Source organism: Sceloporus occidentalis, unplaced genomic scaffold (genome assembly GCF_023333645.1).
Source record: "Sceloporus occidentalis isolate IW3139 unplaced genomic scaffold, rSceOcc1.0.p SCAF_1, whole genome shotgun sequence".
NCBI lineage: Eukaryota > Metazoa > Chordata > Lepidosauria > Squamata > Phrynosomatidae > Sceloporus > Sceloporus occidentalis.
In genome coordinates, this window is record NW_028316981.1 from 174,475,885 (window position 1) to 174,497,608 (window position 21,724).

At 41.2% G+C, this 21,724-nt stretch overlaps 1 protein-coding gene across 1 annotated transcript; it reads right to left on the reverse strand.

Annotated features, from left to right (window-relative positions):
* Positions 1 to 2,662: 2,662 nt before the first annotated feature.
* Positions 2,663 to 20,243, reverse strand: ENDOU (endonuclease, poly(U) specific). Its single transcript, XM_089531344.1, has 9 exons — positions 20,229 to 20,243; positions 19,385 to 19,553; positions 17,293 to 17,316; positions 13,631 to 13,796; positions 10,410 to 10,612; positions 8,234 to 8,347; positions 6,721 to 6,827; positions 3,959 to 4,101; positions 2,663 to 2,777 (listed from the first exon to the last, which is right to left on the reverse strand). The coding sequence occupies exons 1-9, from the start codon at positions 20,241 to 20,243 to the stop codon at positions 2,663 to 2,665; spliced, it is 1,056 nt and encodes a 351-aa protein (XP_089387470.1).
* Positions 20,244 to 21,724: the final 1,481 nt, after the last annotated feature.

Below are 21,724 nucleotides of genomic sequence, written 5' to 3' on the forward strand. Positions count from 1 at the left end.
GCTGTAACGTTCTCAGAATGTTCCAAAAGAGGTCTGTGCAGTATTCTTATCCATTCTCAAATCCGTTCTCTCATTCCTCCGTCTCCTGATTGGCTGAAAGAATGACAGGCAGGCAGGCGAGTGACTGCAGTGAGGGAAGGTGTGTGTGTTTGTGTGTGAGAGAGAGAGGGGGGGAGAAGAAGGAGGGAGGGAAGGAAGGGAAAAGGGAGGAAAGGTGGGACAAGGGAGAGAAGAGGAAAGGAGGGAAAGAGAGAGAAAGAGAGAGGGAAGGAGAAAATGGAAAGAGGGAGAGAGAAGGAAGGAAGGATAAGCAGCGAGAAAGGGAGTGAAGGAGGAGGGCAAAACAAAGGAAAAGGAGGGCCTCTGGTGTCATGTCCAGCGAGGCTCCTGTGCTGTCAGCATGCAGGAGGCAGGGATGCCAGGGATGCCCAGGACCCTCTCCTCCTTCCCTCCAGCAGGGAACTCACAAAGGCTCCTCTGTTTGGAGCACCACACAAAAGCAAGCAAACAACTAACAGAATTCCATAGCAAAAAGCCAGACAAGAGTCAAAGCAGGGAGGGAAGCTCACAACCTGAAGGCACATCTTACATGCACACACACAGGAGGCAAAAGGGTGACAAGCTGCCAAAAAGGGGAATTGGGATGACAGCAGAGGACACTTCCTTTCTAACCGGTTTAAAGAGCTGCAATGGCTGCCGGGGCTCTGCCCTTGGCCCAGTCCCCTCCCTGGCAGCTTGGCAGCTTGCTTTCCCTCCGCTTGAAGGGACCTCCGTGGAAAATGTTCTGGGAATGTTCTCAAGAAAAAGGGATGCACTGTGCGGTAAAATATGTTCCCGTTCCCATCCCGTTCCCCTTTCCTCAATGCGGTAATATCCGTTCCCAGAACGTTCGTCTCAGAACGTTCTGAGAACGATATGCAATAATCTTCATAATCTCTATACCAGCTATGTGGTGAAGGATTAAACATCATGGTAATTTAGGATGGTGAGGAAAGTGATGAAAAACCAGAGAGAGGCATACAGTTAATCCACATGGCAGGCAGAAATAAAGCTGTTTACACCACTTTAACTGCTATGACTCTATGCTACAGAATCATTGGATCTGTAGTTTGGTGAGGCACCAGAGTTCCCTGACAGACCAGGCTGAATAACTAACCAAACTACAAATCCTGAAATTCTACAGAAGGGAGCAATGACTCTTAAAGTGGTATTAAACTGCTTTATTTCTGCAATGTGGATACATTCATAGAGGGACAGGGAGTCTTAAGGCTAATCTCCACTGCCAAAATAATGCAATTTGACACAGCTTTAACTGCCATGGCTCAGTGCTATGGAGTTTGTAGTTTCGTGAGGTACTTAGGTGCCACAACAAAATACAAATCTCAGAATTCCATAGCACTGAGCTGCTCCAAGAGGCTTCCCATGTGGCAATTTATGGTTTCATTTCTTTCTTTTTAATCAGAAGGGCCACAAAAACATTCTTGGTGTGATCCCAAGATTTACCTTTGCCCACCCCAAAATACAGGTGTCTTTTTTTCCATCTCTCACCCATTTTCACAACAACTTTTCTTTCTATTTTACATTGTAGACCTAAGATAAGACAGCTTGGCCTTCTGAGAGCAGCTACTTTGGCTCAGCATGGTTCTTGAACTTACTTTTCCTAGGATTATGTTTAACTGTACTGGCTTTCAGAGACTCAGGCAGGGAGCATTACAGTTGAATCAAGACATTTTATGCTTCTGCAGGCTTAACAGTATACACATTCTGAAGCTGAAATTATACATCTAGAAAATGGAGCTTTACTATGGAGTTCAGAGTGAATCAGGCATGACACTGGTAATGTGAAAATGATAAAGAGACAAGGAAGAAATCTTGTCACATCACAGTAAACTGAAACTTGTTGAATTACAGGCAGTGGAGTGTAACATATTCTTGAGAAATTTTCTTTGCTTTATCAAAAAATATTTGGGAGGATTTTATTTCTGAAATTTCTAAGTGGTTTTTTCTAAGTAGGAATCTCCATTTGACCTCAGATTTTTGTTTTGGTTAATAGAATACAGTGGGATCCTGGTATCTGCTAGTATTTGGTTCTAGGACTTCCTGTGGATTAAAAAAAATCACTGGATCCAAAAGTCCTATTAGATGCAATGTCATACTGAAATGGTGTCCCTTATATAAAATGGAAAAAATCAAGGTTTGCTTTTTGGATTTTTTTAAAAAAACAATTTCAAGCTGTGGATAGTTGAATTGATGGATGTAGAATCCATAGATATAGAAACTTGACTGTATTCAGCATCTTCCTGCCACTGTCACTCCTCCTCCTCCTCATTGTTGTTTGCTGTCCAAAAACAAATATCTTACTAAAATTCCTCAGGCATTTCCTCGGAATTTGATCAAATATGAATTTTGCCTCTGAAGTATGACGTACACTCGCTCAGAGCACAATGTATATTATTCCAAGGTCCAAGGATTTACAGAGCTCCAACTTCAGCACCCAGTGGCAGACTCCACATGACCTGGGCAAACAAACATTAATGTAGAACTGGATGATCAGAGAACAGACTCATTCCAGAACGTCTGCTGGTGGAAACAAGGGTACAGTTGGAGTCACGTGGATTGCAGCAAGTCACTTTGGATGTTTCACACTCAATCTCTTGTCATCTCATGGGGACACCACATAAGCTGTGGCTATGTACTTCTTCCCATTGCCGTAGGTGGATTTATCCCAAGTATATGTCTGGATCCCCAAATCATAACCTCCAATTTTCAGGCGACATCTGGAGAACACAAAATGGACATGTCATTGCTCTTTCAGAGTTTGAGAACTTTTGCCCTTCTAGGTATTGAGGATATCAGTTCTCATCAATCTCACCCAACTTGGCCAATAATAAAGGACTATGAGCCATAGTTCAAAGAAAAGCTGGAGCACCACAGTTTCCTCGCCCCACTCTAACTGAACCTGCAACTCATAATTTAGAATAATTTCAAACAGGGAAAATACTAGCCTGAATTAAGTAGATTACTGCAAACCATTGTTTTTGCCTTCATCACAAATTGTCTTTCTCTTTTTAAAAATGGATTGGAGAGTGTGGCTTCAGCATTACAAATAATGTCCAGGTCACAGCTCAAATATCTTTTAAAAATGGGTTGAACAAGGTTGCCTTGGGCTGTGACCTGAACATTCATAAAAATCACTTCAGCACCTACAAACAGAAACCCAACTTGTATAGGCATGTTGGGTGTTAGCATACCTGAGCCACTTGCCTCATGCTCCCTGCCAAATACCTAGGCTGAATTTTCCACTTCTTTTAGATACTTGTCATCTGAAGTGACAAAGGATATTTGTGTCCACAACTTTTTCCCCACAAGTAGAGGGGAAGAGAAAGGCTTGGGATTTGTACAATACCTTGCACAACACAATGCATGAGTATCACTGTCTCAAGATGTAGCCATAGCGATGCTATGGGGTTTCACAAAAAATTTTTAGACAGAGGATAGGTCTATTAATGGCTATTAGCCATAAGAGGTAAATTGAGCCTCCCTATTCAGAGGCAGTATACCACTGAATTATCAGATAACAGGGCCAAAAATATTAGAGGATTTCTGATTTTATGCTTAGCTGATTACTGTTGGACTAGGTCAGGTTGGGGTATATTCCCCCACCCTCAAAATGTTGTTGGACTGCAAACTCACTTTTGGTATCTAGGGCTGCCAGGAGCTGCAACCCAACAACAGACAGAGAACCACAAACTGCTGTACTAGAAGGACCTTGGCTCTGACTCAACAGGACTGTTCTGACTGCTTTATTCAGAACCTGATATATTATTGATTTACGTCACAGAAGTAGAACATTCCAAAACTGTCTGTTGATCTAATACTATATTATTTGTTGACATTTCAGTGTCCTTTTTGTTTCACTGCAGGAAAAAGTCTCTTGCCTCTGGCAATTTATACTTACACTTTCCCTGGCCTAGCAATGAAGCACAACGAATAGAGGCCAAACTCAAATTCAGGACTGCTTCCAATGAATGATGTACCAACTTCCTTGTAAAATCCATCCCAATTGAACTGCATTCCCAGCACATCTGGATACGAGGTCCACTGAATTGGGGAGGAGGAAGGAAAGAATTCATCAGAAAATACTTGAGAGGCTTGCTATAGCTATAACAATAGCAAGTACATTTCTATGCCACTTACCAGTGCACATAAGCACTCCCTAAGTGGTTTACATGTGTAAGCTAATTGCCCCCAACAAACTGGGTATTCATTTTAGCAATCTACGGAAGGATACAAGGCTGAGTGGACCCTGGAGTCCTGCCTGGGATTGAACTCACAACCTTGTGGCTGTGAATGGCTGCAGGACTGGTATCTAACCACTGTGCTACCAGGACTCCTGGTAGATAGTTGCAAAAAGGAAATATTTCCAAAGAAAGGAGAGATATCTTCCAAGCCTGAACGATATATCACAAAATAGTTTGCACAGTCAGGATGGGGAGGGTGTGGATGTCTGTCCCAAAGGTCAGATCCAACCCATGGAGGTTTCTAATCTGGCCTTCTGAGGTCTTCAGTTAAACTTCTCTCGTCCCTCAAACTCAACCCCTGAAGTGTAATGTGTTGTCCACACAGTCCAAATATAACATCTTCCCCCCATCCTCTCAGTGTGGAGTCTGGACGACGCAGTGCCCAATCCCCAGTTCTGGTGCAAACAGTCCAGACAACATCTAGCTAGTTCAGCACCAAACCCATTACAATGCTTTTCACAAAAAAAAAAAAAAAACCCTCTCTTTTTGCTCCATATCCTCCTGGAAGATCCGGAGCCCTCCATTGCAATGCCAGGAAGCTACCACTGCATGTTGCTCCCTCTGAGGTCTGAACAAAGTGCCCAGTCATGTGAACGATGCTGGGCTCCTCGTTTTGGGCCTCAGAGAAGGTGATGCATGGCGGAGCCACTATGTCAGATAGCACAGTGGGATGCGTGTCTCAAAAGCCACTGAGTGTCACAATAGAGGGCCCCAGGTAATGAGGAGAAGTCCTGGCAGCTCCAGTGCCAGAATACTCTGGGCTGCTCCCTAAGTATTCTGGCCTAAGAAAAAGGGAATCCTTACTATCCTTAATATCTCAGGTCACCCAGAGATGGAAGGAATTCTCTTCCTACCTTCCTTCTTCCTAGATAAAGCACAGGAAAAGCAAGGGAGAGTGAAGCTTCCTGCATTCTCACCCAGACCCTACAAAAGCCCTGGTGGTGCAGTCATTAAATGCCTGTACTGCAGCCACTCACACACAAACCATAAGGTTGCAAGTTCAATACCAGCAAAAGGGCTCAAGCTTGACTCAGGCTTGCATCTTTCCAAGGAGATTGCTAAAATGAGTACCCAGATTGTTGAGGGCAATTAGCTTATACTTTGTAAACCACTTAGGGAGTGCTTAAGTACACTGATAAGCGGTATAGAAATGTACTTGCTATTGCCAGCTGAAAGTGCTTCTCCTCTCCAACCTGTTTCCCTGTGCTTTGCCTGGAGACACAATCATGGAAGGAAACAAGGTCACACATCTAAAATCACCGAACCTATGAAGCACTGTGTATGTGGGAGGCAGAGGTATAGGGAGAGAAACTGACTCCCTCATTCATTTCAACCCTGATTTTTGCCCTGATGGTGATGTTATTATGAGCACTTGTGATGATGACAGATTACAAATCTTGCTAAGAAACCCCCTGGTATGATCACCATAAATCAAAATTGACTTGCCACAATAATCACCATGCTGTTATCTTCTAGCCATTCCTTACCAGTAGCCATCACTAGGTGGCAGCCTTGGGTAATCTTGTTGTAGTAAGGCACTTTAAATGAAAGCCATGTTTGTTGCTATAGAATAGATCTTCATATGTAATAGATTACAAAACCAGCATTTGTAACATGGAACATGGAATTTTAATGCATATTTGTATCCGGTGGGACTTAGTCTAGCAATGCCCTCTGAATCTGCCACAGAAATCTTCAGTCGCTTTCACTGCCTTAAAGATATGTTGGAATTCAGAAACAAGTGATTGATGGGTTTCATTTTATTTGTCACCCAAATTCTGTGGCATTTTTTTAAAAAAAGATGTACTCAGTAGCGTCACTAGGGTTGGGATCACCCAGTATGGTAACTTATGGTGTCACACACACCCATTGATCTCTTCCCATACCAAACTATGCAGAATCTTTGTACTAATATTCCTCATAAATCATAATTCCCATATATTACTGAATGTAATGGCAATAGTTGTGACAGAAACAACTAGGAAATTTAAAATTATACCTTTAAATTACAATATAATATTCACAGCCTAAATATATTTACATATCCACCTTTTCATGTGATTAAAGTGAAGATATTTTTTTAAAAAAATTAAAAGAATAAAAATATATTTTTTTAAAAAATAGATTTTTTTAAAAAAATTAACATTTAAAATGTAAAATTTATTTTTAAAAATACACCTGAGCCTATCATTTCTCCTCCCACTGAGCCTCACCACATTCACACCTTCTCTTAAATATTTTAAAGAGATGCAGTTGAATGTCAAAGCCTGTTTCTGCCAAAAAGCAGGTGTTTGGGGAGCAGTGGTGTCCCCCTACTTACGGTGTCACCTGGTGTGGTCACCCCATCACCACCACCGCCGCTCCCTAGTGACACCACTGGATGTATTTATATCCCCAAGATAGTATTACCCATACTCACCGGCCCATCATAGTTGTAGCTCAAATAGTTGATAACACCCTGTTTCTCTAAAAGGTAAAAACGAATCCAGTTGTGGAATCCAGATACCTTTCCTTTCTTGACTTCACCTAAACAACAAAGAATGTGTCCCATTTGTAATTTGTATGCAATAAACCATATCACAGTATGAATATTTCAAGAATGCTTCCTGTAACAAAAGGAAGGAAGGAAGGAAGGAAGGAAGGAAGGAAGGAAGGAAGATCAGTTCTTAATATGATCCTAACAGGAACAGTTGTGATCTCTATTCAAAGTAGCTTTGGTGAATTGAAAAACACACAGCAGATCAAAAGGATCCCTGGGGAACTAACAAAACTTGTCAATTTAACCAAGGGTGCTGCTACACTGCATAATTAATGCAGTTTGACTCCATTTTAATTGTCATGGCTCCATCCTATGAAATATGGGGGTTTGTAGATTTTTTGTTGAAGCTGAGCTCTCTGATAGAGAAGGCTATATATCTCACAAAACTACAGATCAAATAACTCCATAGCATTGGGCCACAGCAGTTAAAGTGGTGTCAAACTGCATTATTTCTGCAGTGTAGATGCAGCCATACTGCACCAGCAAATCAGCAAAATGGCACTTTTACACCACAAGTAGGGTTACCAGACTGAAACCTGGAGAGAGTTATGTAGAAGGGGAAATTTCAAAAGGTCTTACTTGTCATATGGTTGCATGAAAAGAAACACCTACTGAAACTTTCTCTTCCATACTACCATTACAAGTACAAGATTTTCAGTTTTTAGTCTGGCAACGCTAAGAACACTATAACCCTAGCTTAGTTTCATTTTGTTTGTAACCGTTAGTGTAACTGTAAGCCACATCTTGGGTCCCATACTGTGAGAAAGATGGGATATAAATAAAATAAAATAAAATACTCTAAGATATATTTTGGGGGGAGGAAAAGAGAGAGAGGACAAATTTGTTGTTGTTGTTGTTGTTGTTGTTGTTGTTGTTGTTGTTGTGTGCCTTCAAGTCATTTCCGGCTTATGGCAACCCTAAGGTGAAACTATCATGGCGTTTTCTTTGCAACGTTGCTTTCTCCTCATGCTGAGAGTGTGTGACTTTCCCAAGTTCACCCAGTGGGTTTTCTGGCCAAGCAAGGAACCAAGCACTGATCTCCAGTATTGTAGTACAACACTTTAACCACTGCACAATGTTGGCTCTCTTTTAGGTCACCTCAACACATCATGCTTCTCCATTTAAACAAACTAATTTAGGAATAGGCCTAGTGCAGATACAAGATATTGATACAAACAGCCCACAGAAAGAATGGAACAAGTAAATGTGGAGGCGACACCAACTGGTAAAATCCAAGGAGTTCTATATTAAAAGAACTCATGTTTGTTTAGACCAAACTAGAAGAGACCAAAAAGAGACAAATGGTGACTTTAAATAAGTGTAAAGAATGCTCAAAGGGACAGAGAGCAGAGTTTGTTTTTGTTTGTTTGTTTACATGCTCTTTTGAGTCTACCTGTAAAAACGTGCTCAAAGCCACTGGAGTCACCTTCATCGTTCCCCCGAGAATAAAGCCCAAACCACATCATCTTCAGATCAGCAACAAATTCTGACTCTGTGTCATAGCGATCTGGGAGAGAGATTGCAGAGGGAAGGTAGATGAAAAGTTATTAATTCTTTATCAACAAGAAGTCAGGCTAAAAGCTACTAAGTCAGAATGCCTTTCCTATTCTGCATAGCTGGGTTATTATGAAACATAGGGTTCCAACTGTGTTGGAGAATGATGCATTCAGAAGCAGGAATTGCCCCTTGAAATAAGACAAAAGTAACCATACCTGCAAGAGAACTATAGAGTATACAGGATTATGCCAACCATACTCAAAGCTGAATCACGCACAGCAGCGAGGGTGCTGTTTCCTGTGCAGAAAATATAATTTAGGACGTAGTCTACACTAATTTTCAACTTTTTGTGCAGAAAACAGCATTTACTGCACAGGAAATAGAATTGTTTGAGCAGAATATAATATTTCTGCTAAAAAAATTATTTCCTGTGCAGAAATAATGTTTGTTTCCTGCATGTATAATGCTGTTTTCTGTGCCAAAAATCTCCATGTATCAATTATGCACAGAATAAGCTCCAAACTGCAAAGGTTTTTATTAGTCGTACCAGGATTCTCCTTGGGTGCATCTACACTTTATTAATAATGCACTTTGACACCACTTTTACTGCCATGGCTCCATCCTACAGAATCCCGGGATTTGTAATTTGGTAAGGGACCAGTATGCTTTAGCAGAGAAGACTAAAGACCTTGTAAACTACATATCCCATGTTTCCACAGGATGGAGTTACAGCACTTAAAGTGGTAGCAAACAGCATTATTTATACAACATGATACTTTTTGATCATGGGGGGGGGGGTATTTTCAAATACTCTTTCTATTTGAAATTATCTGCAGCAGTAGCTTTGGAAGATTATAACTGGGGCATGAAAGCTGCCATTTCAGCACCCACTTAGCACCCATTTAGAAGTATATAACTGCTGATAGGCTTCTGATATAGGGTGGATTTTATTAGGATAATAATAACTGTAGAAAGATCAAATTCATAATTTGTCTTTTTTTTAAAAAAATGTAAGGAATACTTGGCTTCACAAATGTTTGGACTACAACTATTGCAATCTTTTTATTTGGCTATGTTGGGTAGGGCTGAGGAGCTATTGATGAAAACATCTGGAAGGTCAAAGTCTCCCCACACCTGCTTTCAAGAGAAATATCTAGATGAGTGGCAAACTTCATTACTTGTGATGGGAGGCTTTAAGTCAAGAGTTACCACCATTTTGAAAAGCAAAAAAGAGGACACATTTACAGACTTATTACTTTAAAGTACCAATCACTATAATGGCTCTCAAGCAGCATTGGGGTGCAAGAAGCAAAGCAGCAGCAGACATTTTAAAAATCACCCGATATTTTAACAATCCACACAGACAGAACATTTGGCTCTGATAAAGAAGGGGAAATGGGGGCATGGTAGCCCTCCAGGGGACTATGCTCATGGGTCAAAAGTCATGTGCTCCTCCCAGCTTCACATCATCCTGTCTGGACAACACAGGCCACTAGCCTTGGGTCAATATCTGGCAGATGGGTGTAACCAGACACCCTGTTTTTGCCCTTCTAAGTTATGATGTGGGTCTCCTCACCAGATGAGATGGCAAGGCAGGTACATGGCGCATGGTAGTAGTGGGTCCATGGCACAGTGGTGGGCAAGTGTGCAAATACCTGCCTGTTGCCAAGCGGCCCAGGGACCGACCCAGGGCGGGATAGCATGGGCATGGCCCACCTGCTTAGGGTCCAGGTTTAATGGTTTATGGAGAGGAGTTAATTTTTTCTTGTTTTAAAATGACTGACAAATATCTTTTCTAGGTAACATCCAATTTTAATCAGAGCTTGGAACAGTTTTTGGACTACAACTTCCAGGATTCTGAGAGTAGTAGTCCAACAATTAACTTTTCCAGTAAATTATCAAAAGTGGAACCAAGAAACGTTTGCTCACCTCTCTGTGTTCTCATTATTCCATTAAATCACTTTAACTGTGCTATTTTTTTTCTGTCATGGGAAACAAAATTGTAGAGAGAGATTTCTTTTTTTTATAGAAATAAAATAAAATCATTAAATCGATAGGAATGAATGATTTACTTTTGTTGTGAAAGAAGTTGTACAGCTCTTTCATGACTTCTGTCTTCATGATCTCCTGGAGGAAATTGTCCTGTTCCTTTAGCTGGTCTGCTGTGAATTCTTCCTCCGTCCCAACCTTTTTATGATAGTTATCCAGAAGCTTAATGAAACTGGCATATGTTGGTTTAGAGAAGAGCTTCTCCTCATTGACATACTTGAAGAGCCTGTATAATTAAACAAACCAACAACAACATCATTTCCTAGTTATAAAGATGGCTGTTCTCTCCACAGGCTATTCTTTCACCAGTAAAGGATGCATCCCATACTCCGACAGGGACAAATCAGAACAGAGGCCTTCCCCAAGACAAGGATGTAAAGAATATTCACAAATTGTCTCATTTTCAGCAAGAAAGGATATCCTGTCACAGTGAGGCACTCCAACGAAAAATGCCAACTGCTGATCAGCACTTTTGCAAAAATTTATAATGTGGCTTTTTTTTTTTTTTTTTTTTTTTTTTTTTTTTTTTTTTTTGTAGCCAAGGGTCCGTAGGGGAATTTTATTATGTTGTTATTAGTCCAAATATTGCAAGAGGGGGCTGGCTACAAGAGCCCACCGAGATCGTCTCCCGATATGTATACGGAGTAGACCAGGGGATCCCACTAAATAGAGCTGGGACAGACTTTTAGAATTAATAACCAATTTATTTATAAGGGGAAAAACACATACGATTCACTAGCATACACACACACACATACAAGGCTCAGGAAAAGCATAGGTTAGCATGGAATAGGATTTTAGGCATCACTGGGGTGATACGTACCAGAATGTAGACTCCCTCCAGGAATCCAAATGGAATATGATGAGGATGGCATGAGGCTCAGCCATGGAATGACTGGCCAGGAATCAGGGGCCAGGAGCCAGGTCAGGGTTCAAGGGGACAGAGCTTCCCCCTGAAATCCAGACTGGCCCAGTGAACAAGCAAATCTGGGAGTATTTATAGGCAAAATCTTGCTTCTGGCAAAGGTGCTTGATGGTGAGAACAAAGGTGTTGAATTACTTGCTTTTCACCTGGATGTCCCTGTCTGATTGTCTTAGTGGTCTTAAGCTGCTCGGACAACAGACCTGGGGAGGGGGCAAGAGCCTCAGGCAAGGCAAACATTTGCTCTTCCTGGTCATATGATAATCCTCTTATGCGACTCTCTAGATATGATGATGTGGGTGCCCCTCAGGGGTGTATGTACCTGTCCTCATGCCTTGCTGGCAATGGTGGACAGGCTATTAGAGTTCATCTAGGGGTCATTAAGGGTTATCATTTATACCAAAATATATATGGAGCAGCATGGGTAACATTTGCACCTGTTGGTTTGTGACAAAAACAATGCATTTAAACAAGAAATACTCTATTTTGTGCAATAAACTCATCTCTGTGCAAAAATCTTGGTGGGGTGGGACTGTTTCACACAGGCTCTACAAATCCTGATGATGATGATGATGATAGAGAGAAAAAGTTTGATACTTTTGCTCTTACTTGTAAGAACAAAATAAATAAAGATTTGTATCTTGACACTGTGACATGCAATAGTAGCCTGGCTGGTCCTCACAGAACCTGCCAATTTATTTGCCCCAGGCAGTCTCTTATACACTTGCAAGTTATGTGTCAGAGATACATCTAGTAAGGGTTTTTCTACCACTGAACTGGTGCCATAGGAGACATTACACCTGCTACCTTACTATACCCACTAGCTCACTCTATCACATTACTGCCAGCTGAGCCACCATCCAAGATTGGCAGTCCCATTCCTCTGCCTTTTATGTTCCCAAACCATTCCATCTTAGATGCAGGGTAATAAAGCCTCTGTTTTGCTCTACACAATGTACTTCCTGAAGTATAGTAAGCAGAGCTGGAAGTAGTTTGTTATAAATAATACAATGCTTGTAATTAATTCCTTTCTCCAAAAGCTAAAGATACTGCAAATTTACTGAAGACTTAGGGTGCATCTACACTGTAGAAATAATGCAGTTTGACACCACTTTAAGTGCTGTAGTATTATCCTATGGAATCCTGGAATTTGTAGTTTTACAAGGTCTTTAGCCTTCTCTGCCGAAGAGTGCTGGTGCCTGACAAAACTACAAATCCCAGGATTCTGTAGGATGGAATCGTGGCAGTTACAGTGGTGTCAAACTGCATTATTTCTAGAGTATAAATGTACCCTAAGTCCCTTTAAACACAATGAGATTTATTTCTGACTAAATTTTTCCACAATGTATTATTTTAGCTGTCTTGTTTTAAAGTATATTAAAACACGCTTTGGGTCCCACTTTGGGGAGAAAGTGGAATATATTTTAATCAAATAAATACATAATGATATGATGATAATAGTAATAATAATAATTATTATTATTTTTTATCCGCCCCTCTACGCAATGCAATCTAGTGGCTTACAACGTTAATCAAGCATGACTGTTGTTGTGAAGGAAAACTGTAAAGCACTTTCATCACTTCGGTCTTCATGACCTCCTGGAGGAAATTGTCCTGTTCCAGACTCAGATGTATGTAGATGAAACTTGTTTGAAATCCTCAAAAATGTTTTGGTACCAAATACTACACATGTACATGTAGTGCTATAAGAGGTGTTTTAGAAGTCTCATATTTGCCATTCAGAAAACTATTAATTTTAGCTATAACACAAGTCTTGCATCTGAGGTAGTTATACACAGAAACCTAATTAAAAGAATAGTCCCTTTGCCTTTGTTTAAACATCTACTCATGTATTCATTATTTGTAAACTGAAAAATCACTTGTAAGAACAGAACTCCTTAGATCTTGGATATCCACATGCAGCTTTCAAGAAGTCTTTTCCCATTCAAAGGTAAAAACTAGAATGCTAACTATCCCCATCCCATCTCACTTTACAGAATGTATTCCTGCAGTAGTCACTTGTCTGCATACATTCATTTTGCACTTTTCAGACTCTGTGGCTACTGCCACACTGCGGAATTAATGCAGTTTGGTGCTGCTTTTACTGTTATGTCTCCATCCTATTGAATCCTGGAATTTGTAGTTTGTTGTAGCTCCAGAGCTCTCTGACAGAGAAGGCTAAATATCTCACAGAACTACAAATCCCAGAATCCCACAGCATTGACCATAGCAGTTAATGTCGTGTCAAACCAGTGTGGCAACAACCTGCATCTCAAGAGGGTTTATAAAAAATATGCATTGCATTTCTGTGAAGAAACTCACGGTTCTGGAGACTGGTCTTCCTGCTCCTTAGTATTTGAGGCTACGTGTTGCTTGTTAAGGATAATGTCAGACTCCTGTGCCCGGTTGTGGTCACTTTGGTAAAGCTGCTCAGATGCTTGCTGTAGTTCTTCATTGGTGATTGCATCATCACTACTGGAAAAACCTCCTTTGGAAGAAACAATTATTGTAGCATGAGACATGATGCTACAAATATGTGCTTTGTCAAGGGTGAGATAGATCTCATGTACTCCTGAAACCAGGGTGGGTCCAAAAGAGCAGGACCTCTTCTTCATGAGTAGTAGAAAGCAGCTACAAAGAGATCATATGTACACACCCACCCACATATATTAGCAAGACAGGGGGACTTGTCCACACTGCAGAAATAATCCAGTGTGACACCAGTTTAACGGTCATGACTCAATGCTATGGAATTCTTGGAACTGTGGTTTCGTGAAACATTTATCCTTCTCTGTCAGTGAGCTCTGCTGCCACAATAAAGTACAACTCTGAGAATTCCGCATCATTGAAACATGACAGTTAAGGTGGTGTCAAACTGGATTATTTCTCTAATGCAGATGCAGGCAAAGAGATCTGCAGATAATGTTCTGGTCTGTGACGATGTCACAAGTGCTTATTGATAAGGGTTACAAATGTTCATTAATACAGTCACAACATCTCAAGGCTGTATCATTGAATACTAAAGTCAGGATTGTCCATGCCATAGTACAGTAGGCCCTCGGTATCTGCGAATTTGATATCCACAGATTTGAACAACTGCAGACTGAAATGAAGAAACCTTTATTTTTTAAAAAAAATCTGTGATGGCCAGGCTGAGAAGTGGTTCCAGGGCAATAGGAGAGGCTGCTGCAGCAAGACTGGGACAAGTCAATGCTTCTTTTCCTCATGAAAGGCAGTCCCGCCCCAAAGCCACAGTTAGAACTTAAACTTCTTCCTCAGTCTCTTTCCCACCTTCACATCACAAATCTGCTGCCAAAATTTAAACCCCTGTCTCACTCAGTTCCCATCCTCTCACAAGGAAGCCTCTGTTGGAATTCAAACTCTTGCTTTCCCATGTTCTCACAAATAAGCCTCTGCCAGAATTTATACTCCTGTCTCACTCTGGGGCTTTACAGACAGCGTGGTCACCACGCCCCCACTCTGCCCCGATGCTGGCATTTAGCACTGGTCTGTTCTAGGCCTCTGTTTCCTACTTTCTGCAAGGAAGCCTGTTGCTACTATATCTGCTTGCCCCATTTCTTCAGCTGCTCCTCCCTGAGGTGGAAAGGGTTTAACATCTGGCAGAGGCTTTGTAATGGGAAGGCTGAGAAGGTGGGAAAAAAAGTCTGGAAAAGGTCTAAATTCTGGCAGAGCCTTTGTGATGGAAAGGTGGGAAACACAGCAGGAAGACTGCCTTTCTGGTGGCCAGACCTTGTTGCCCAGGTAATTTTAAATGTTAAATACTGACTTGAGCATCCACAGTTATTGGTATCCGTGTGTGGGGGGTGGGGTGGGGGGTTCTGAAACCAAATCTCCACAGATACCAAGGGCCCACTGGATTTCTGATTTCTATGTATGTGTGTGAAAGTTGGACAGTGAAGATTGCTGCTAGGAAGAATAACAATTCATTAAAAATGTGGTGTTGGAGGAGAGTTCTACAGATACCACAGGAAAAGGCAAAATGACTGGGTCCTAGAACAAATCAAGCCTGAACTCTCTCTAAAAGCCAGGATGACTAAACTGACACTGTTGTACATGGAGACATACAGTCGGCCCTTCTTTATACACTGATTTTTTATACACGGATTTAAGCATCCATGGTTTGAAAATGTTTAAAAAAGCATAAATTTCAAATATCAAATCTTGATTTTCCATTTTTTATAAGTGAGACCGTTTTGCTATGCCATTATATTTAATGGGAAATTAGCATCCACAGATTTTGTTATCCACGGGGGATCTTGGAACCAAACCCCAGCGTATAACAAGGGTCCACTGTATTAGAAAAGACAGTAATACTTGGTAAAGTAGAACGTGGTAAGAAATGAGGAAGATCTCATTCCAGATGGATAGACACAATCAAGGAAAACAAGGACCTGAGTCTGCAAGACCCGAGTAGGGGGTGCTAATAGGAGGATGACTTGGAGGTCTCTCATTCATATGGTCACCATAAGTCAAAGTTGACTTGGCAACAGTTAATAACAACATCCCATTGCTGCATAAATCTTTACATTTATAAATTTCAGTAATGCCAATGGTATATTAGAAATTGATATTTAAATGTACATTCTGACATAGCTTCCCTCACTCCCTTTGGTGCAAATCAGTATGGAAATAAGACAGAGCTGGTTGCCTGTGAACATATCTGAAAGTTGCATAGACTGGTAATGGATTGATTTGCCCATCCATTCCCTCCTCCGAGTACTTTCCATATTTGATTTCTGGCTAGCTAAAATCACAATTACCTATGCAAATAATGGCTAATGATTCAGTGCTTCAGTCAGACAAGGGCAATGAGCTGCTTCCTTGTAAGAAAGAAAGCACCTACTGCTGCTCATTGTCAAGTATGGAGAGATGAAAGCCAATAATAAGGTGATTTTTTTTAATAGCAGGGAGAGGAGAAATTTACTCCTTGTCCACACATCCAGTAGCATCACTGGGGGGTATGCAGGGGGTGCAGACCACACTGGGTGACACCCCAGAAGGGGGTGACACCCAAGAAGGAGGGTGAGACCAGGTCAGCTCCCTTCCCCCCTGCATGGAGGCATTTCCTAGTGCCCCGGCCCAACAGACGGGCTTTTTTGGGTACCCCCCCACCCCAGAAACCCCACTGGAAATCCAGGCCCAGAAGTCCCACCCCTCGGAAGTTTTGCTTCCCACACTGGATGTCACCCGGTGTGGAACACCACTGCCCACACCCACTCATCTCCACCTCATTCAGGTTTCCTTGCTCTTTCTAACTTCAATATTCACAGTAGCTAGTAGGATTTCAGGAAATAGAGTTTTCCAGCAGAAACTATCTCTTCAAAAAAAAAAATAGGGCTTTCTAATGAGAAATCAAGACTCTTTACATCTGCAAAAGACTCACTGCTGATAACAGATTGGAAGTGGTAGAACATGTTTATTGATATGAATTCATTCAGCTACTGGCATTTTTGTTCTCAGTTTAGGGGCCTAGCTATGGGGGAGGTCAGGATGAGCACATACAATTTCAAAATTACCACTAAACCACAGGTGAAAGTTCATCTTTACTGTGAAGTTAAAGGCTTTCATGGCCAGCATCCATAGTAATAAATAAATAAATAAATAAATAAATAAATAAATAAATACTCAAGATAGGAATAAATTGTTCCAGATTATGGCCACACAGCCCAAAAAACCCCACAGAAAACTATTCATCCTTATTAGTAATGAAGGTAGGAAATCTCTTCAAGTATATGGTTGCTGATTGACAAGCACTTCTTGTCAAATCTGGGAACTGTTAGTAAATTAGCACTTACATGTACCTGTCTCTGCTATTAGCATCATCACCTGGTGGTTACCAACTCTTTTACTGATATATCAACAAGAGGGATCAATTACATCAGTAAATCAAGTCATTTACTGGGAGCCTGTACTTAGTATATATAGCATACCTCTCATCAAAAAAAAAAAAAAAAGGTACTCACCCATTTCTTTTTCATCTGTATTACCTGCAAAAGAAGGGAGAAATAATTTCATGAAAACCAAACCATCTCAACATTCTTTCGCCAGCAAGAATTTCATTTTTTGAATTTTTTAAAAGAGTACCTCAGGTTACAATTAGATGATAGATTTAGAAACTTTTTAGAAGTGCTTCCCAAGTGATGAAAAATCTGTGTTTGTTGTAAGGCATGATTTTTCTCACCAATGTATTTTGCATTTAATGTTTTGTAGTTGGTCATTGGAAGATAGACACAGGCTTTACTTTGCAAGACTAATTGCTGGTTCATGCATCTCTGAGCAAGTCCCCTTGCGGGAAGAAAAACATTGTCAGGAATATATGTTCCACAAGACATTAATTGACTTTAAAGCTTTCTATTTTTAAACACTTTTGTGTTGTTTTTAATTTGTTTTGTTTTAACTTTGTTGTTAGCTACCTTGAGTCCCTTCCCTATATTGGGGGGAAAGCATTATCGTCATAATCATCACCATCATCATCTAATTTGACTCCTAGTGATTCCTGGGAATACCTCTTCTCAGAAGAAGACAACATAAAGACCATCCAGTCCAAAATACACAATCAAAGCAATAATCTTTAGTTTTTGAAAACTGTGTAGTTTTCTAGAACCAACTTCAAAGGATTGTTGTTAAGTATAAAAATGGGGAGGAAGACTGACTATTTCCCTTTTGAGTTCCTTGGTGGAAAAGAGGGATAGAAATACCACAAATGAACTAATGGAGAAAATTAATTGATTTTTCTGGTATTGTGTTAGGGGGGTATCTTCAAGAGTTCCCTCATGTAAAACTTTTCAGCCCCTAGACGCATCGTCCTCATTGGCAAGTCACAGAAATCCCTTCACCTTCTTGATGCTGCTGGTTAGTCATTGACCAATCAGTCCTATTTGCAATTCCTATCCTCTTCTGCAAAAGTTTTGACTAGGAGGCCTACCTGTTTTATAAACATCATTGGCCATGTGAGATGCAGTTGCCTCAGAGAGACAGTAGGCAAACAAACAGAAAACCCAACTATGTTAACCACAATTTGGAGTCCTATTAAGCCTATGATCAGCCCCTGCTAGGGTTGCCAGACTGAAAACTTGAAATGTCTCCTGTTCCTTTAATGTTTGTGTAGAAGAGGAAATATGAGCAGATGTTGCTCATCATGCAACCAGGTAACAAGCAATACCTGCTGAAATTTCCTCTTCTATATAACCATTAAAGGCACAGGAGCCCCTTCCCAGTTTTCAATCTGGCAACCTTACCCACTGCTCTCTTCCAATATGAAACCATAAGTAGTGATAAAAATGGAGACTGGGGTGGGGGAAAATGGAAGTAGATTGTGCAACTGCATGCATATAATTGCCATGGACACATTTACCTCTGTGGTTCCCATGCCAGTGGGATGGTGGATTCACTCTGTGTTTTAGTGCAAACTTTAAAGGCGCTATCCAAGAAGTTGGAGTTATTTGCGGTACAGGATAGCTCCTTTGAAGTTCAGAGTAAAACCTGGACCAGATCCACCACTTCACTGATAAGGAATCCAACAGTTGCCACTGATCTGGGGCCACACAGAAAACTTCCCCCTCAAACATCCCCCCATCCCATGTAGATCTGCTGTATTCCCACTGGGGACAAGACTAGCCGCTCTGAGTCCCAATCCTGGGGAAAGAGTGGGATATAAATAAATAAATAAGTACTAGAAACCACATCAACTGCTAGCCCCCACAACCCCAAACTGAGACTTTAATTGCCAAGGTAGAATATTATGGAATTCTGGGGTTTCTAGGTTTGTGAGATATTTATCCTTTTCTGTTAGAAAGCTCTGATGACCAACAAACTACAATTTCCAGGATTCCATAGCATTAAGCCATGACAGTTAAAGTGGTGTCAAACTGCATTCTTTCTGCAGTGCAAATTCAGCCTGGGTTAGTACATTCCATTCCTCACATTTTTAACTGGGGACATTACTCTTAACTCTTTAGAAGAGGGAAGAGTTTGGTGATAGTCAGGCCTGTTCCATATCATTATCTACCCAAGCATACACCAGTAAAACAGAGATGCATACATGTTCCCACTCACCTTGCCCACAATAGGTCTTGTAGTCTTCACAGCAGTTCTGATGCGTTTTGCATTTACTGTTGCAATGGCAAACATCCTCGGGGTTATATTTCTCATTACAACGCCCTTTGCAGGAGTCAGGGGGACCATACAAAGCTGAAATTAAAGGTAGGACAAGAAGGATTCGTAACTAATTACTGTGGAAGCTGAACATTTTCATGTACTGGGAAGTGAGGCATAAAGCACCAGCATAAAGATTATGAATAGCTGTTGACCTGATGAAACACAGATGAAATGTAGGACATATGTGGCCAAGTGATATCAAAGTGTGGTTAAGATGGCAGATGTCATTAATCAGAAAGACTGCCGCAGTTTGCTTTTGCCTGAGTCTACTGGGAGGGGCAGCACTCTGCCCCTTTTTCCCCTCTGATGATTCAGTGAGAGCAAACTACTTTTGCACTTTGAACTTCATTTGCAATAACTGAAGTAAACTGAGGTCAAAAAGGGAAACTGGAAAGAAGAAAGAGAAACTGGGACATTATAAAAGCATCAGAAAAAGTGGGATGGTAAAGTATTAATTAGGAATTTTCCTGTTAAAACAGGACAGTTGGAGTATACGGTGCACTGGCAAAACCTAAGACAGGGCTAGCCTTTTAAATGCCAATCCAACCTTACCACAAGGCAGAGGCAACAGATTGTAGGTGACATAAATTGGCAAATAATTGGCAGGTATAATATTTTTACTGACAAGGATGTTAAGAAGTGTTAGTGGGATTGTCTGCCTCATGTGCCTCCAAAACATGGCTGACTTTGGGCACAAAATCCCTTATCATGAGTATACAGGATAGGAGTGGAGCAGAAATACTATTTGCTGCTCCATCTCAGACAACAAAACATCTTGGGCCATTTTAAATGTTTTACATGTGAACAGGGGTGCTGATTCCTGGCCTAAAACCACCTAAGCCATCTTTGCACCCTCATGGACAAGTCCTGTTCCACCTATACACAAAAACAAACACAACCAATTTCTTGGAACAAGATTGTGGCTGTTGTTAAGTGCTCTCTGGTCAACCCCAATTCATGGTGACCATATGAATGAGACATCTCTGAGCCCCCCTATTCCACTGTTCTGCTTAATTCCTGTAGATCAAGGCATGTGATCTCCCTGATTGAATCTAGCCATCTGGCATACAGTCTTCCTCTCTTTCTAGTAGCCTCTACCTTTCCTAGCATTATTGTCTTTTCTCATGTGTCGTGCCTCCTCATGATGTACCCAAAGCCTTAATTTGATCATCTCAGGCGGGATACAAACCGCCGCTTTGCGGCGCTTCCCCGCCGCCGCTGTTTGCTCCGCGCGGGAGCTGCAGCAGCCAAACCGCGCGGCTCCCGCGCGGAGCAAAAAAGAAGCTCCAAAATGGAGCTTCTTTTGGAGTCGCGTTTGCGATGTAGCGAGGCGCCAGGGGCGCACTCGCTACGTCACAAAGGACGCGACGCGTACGGACGCTCAGCGTCCGATACGTCAAGATGGCTGCACCCGTATGAACAGGGCGCCGCCATCTTGTACGTATTCAATACGTATTAGGGTTGGGGGGTGCGGAAGCACCGCCCCTTCCTAACCCTAGTACGTATTGATGATGCACTATTTGGCGGTTTGTATCCCGCCTTGGTTTGCAGGAAGAGTTCAGGCCTGATCTGTTCGTGGACCCACTTTTTTGGCTGTCCATAGTATTCTCAGCATTTTTCTCTAGCACTACATCTCAAATGAATTGATTTTCTTCTTATCTACTTTCTTCACTCTCTAGCTCTCACATCCCATACATGATGATGACGAATATGATGGCTTGCACAATACTAACTTTAGTGCTCAGTTTTATATCTTTACTCTTTTGGATCTTGCCTAGTTCTTTAATGGATAGCTTTCCCATAATTAGTCTTCTTATTTCTTGACTGCAGTCTCCATTTTGATCAGTGTTTGATTCAAGATATGGAATGTCTCTATTTCAATTTTTCATTATCTAGGTTGTCATTATTTCTGTTTTATTTATGTTCAGCAGCAAGCCTGCCTTTGCGCTTTCTTCCTTGACTTTCTTTAGTAATTGTTCCGTCTATGATGTTTTACGTTAGTAGTATGGTGTCGTCTGCATATCTTAGATTATTGATGTTTGCTTCTCCTATATTTATTCCTCCTCCTTCTAAGTCTAACCCTGCTCTTTGTATTATATTTTATGTGTACAATTTGAACAAGTAGGGTAATAAAATGTATCCTTGTCTGACCCCTTTGCTAATTGGGAACCATTCTGTTTTTCCATATTGTGTTCTAACGGTAGCTTCTTGCCATAAATACTGATTTCTCATCAGGAC

What these genes read in the sequence shown, in the direction of transcription:
- ENDOU (XM_089531344.1), bottom strand. An exon ending in GCTACAACTATGATGGGCCG is followed by an intron (nt 4,102 to 6,720) that starts GTGAGTATGGGT and finishes TCCCCAATTCAG; the next exon opens with TGGACCTCGTATCCAGATGT. An exon ending in ATTGCTAGGCCAGGGAAAGT is followed by an intron (nt 2,778 to 3,958) that starts GTAAGTATAAAT and finishes TGTGTTCTCCAG; the next exon opens with ATGTCGCCTGAAAATTGGAG.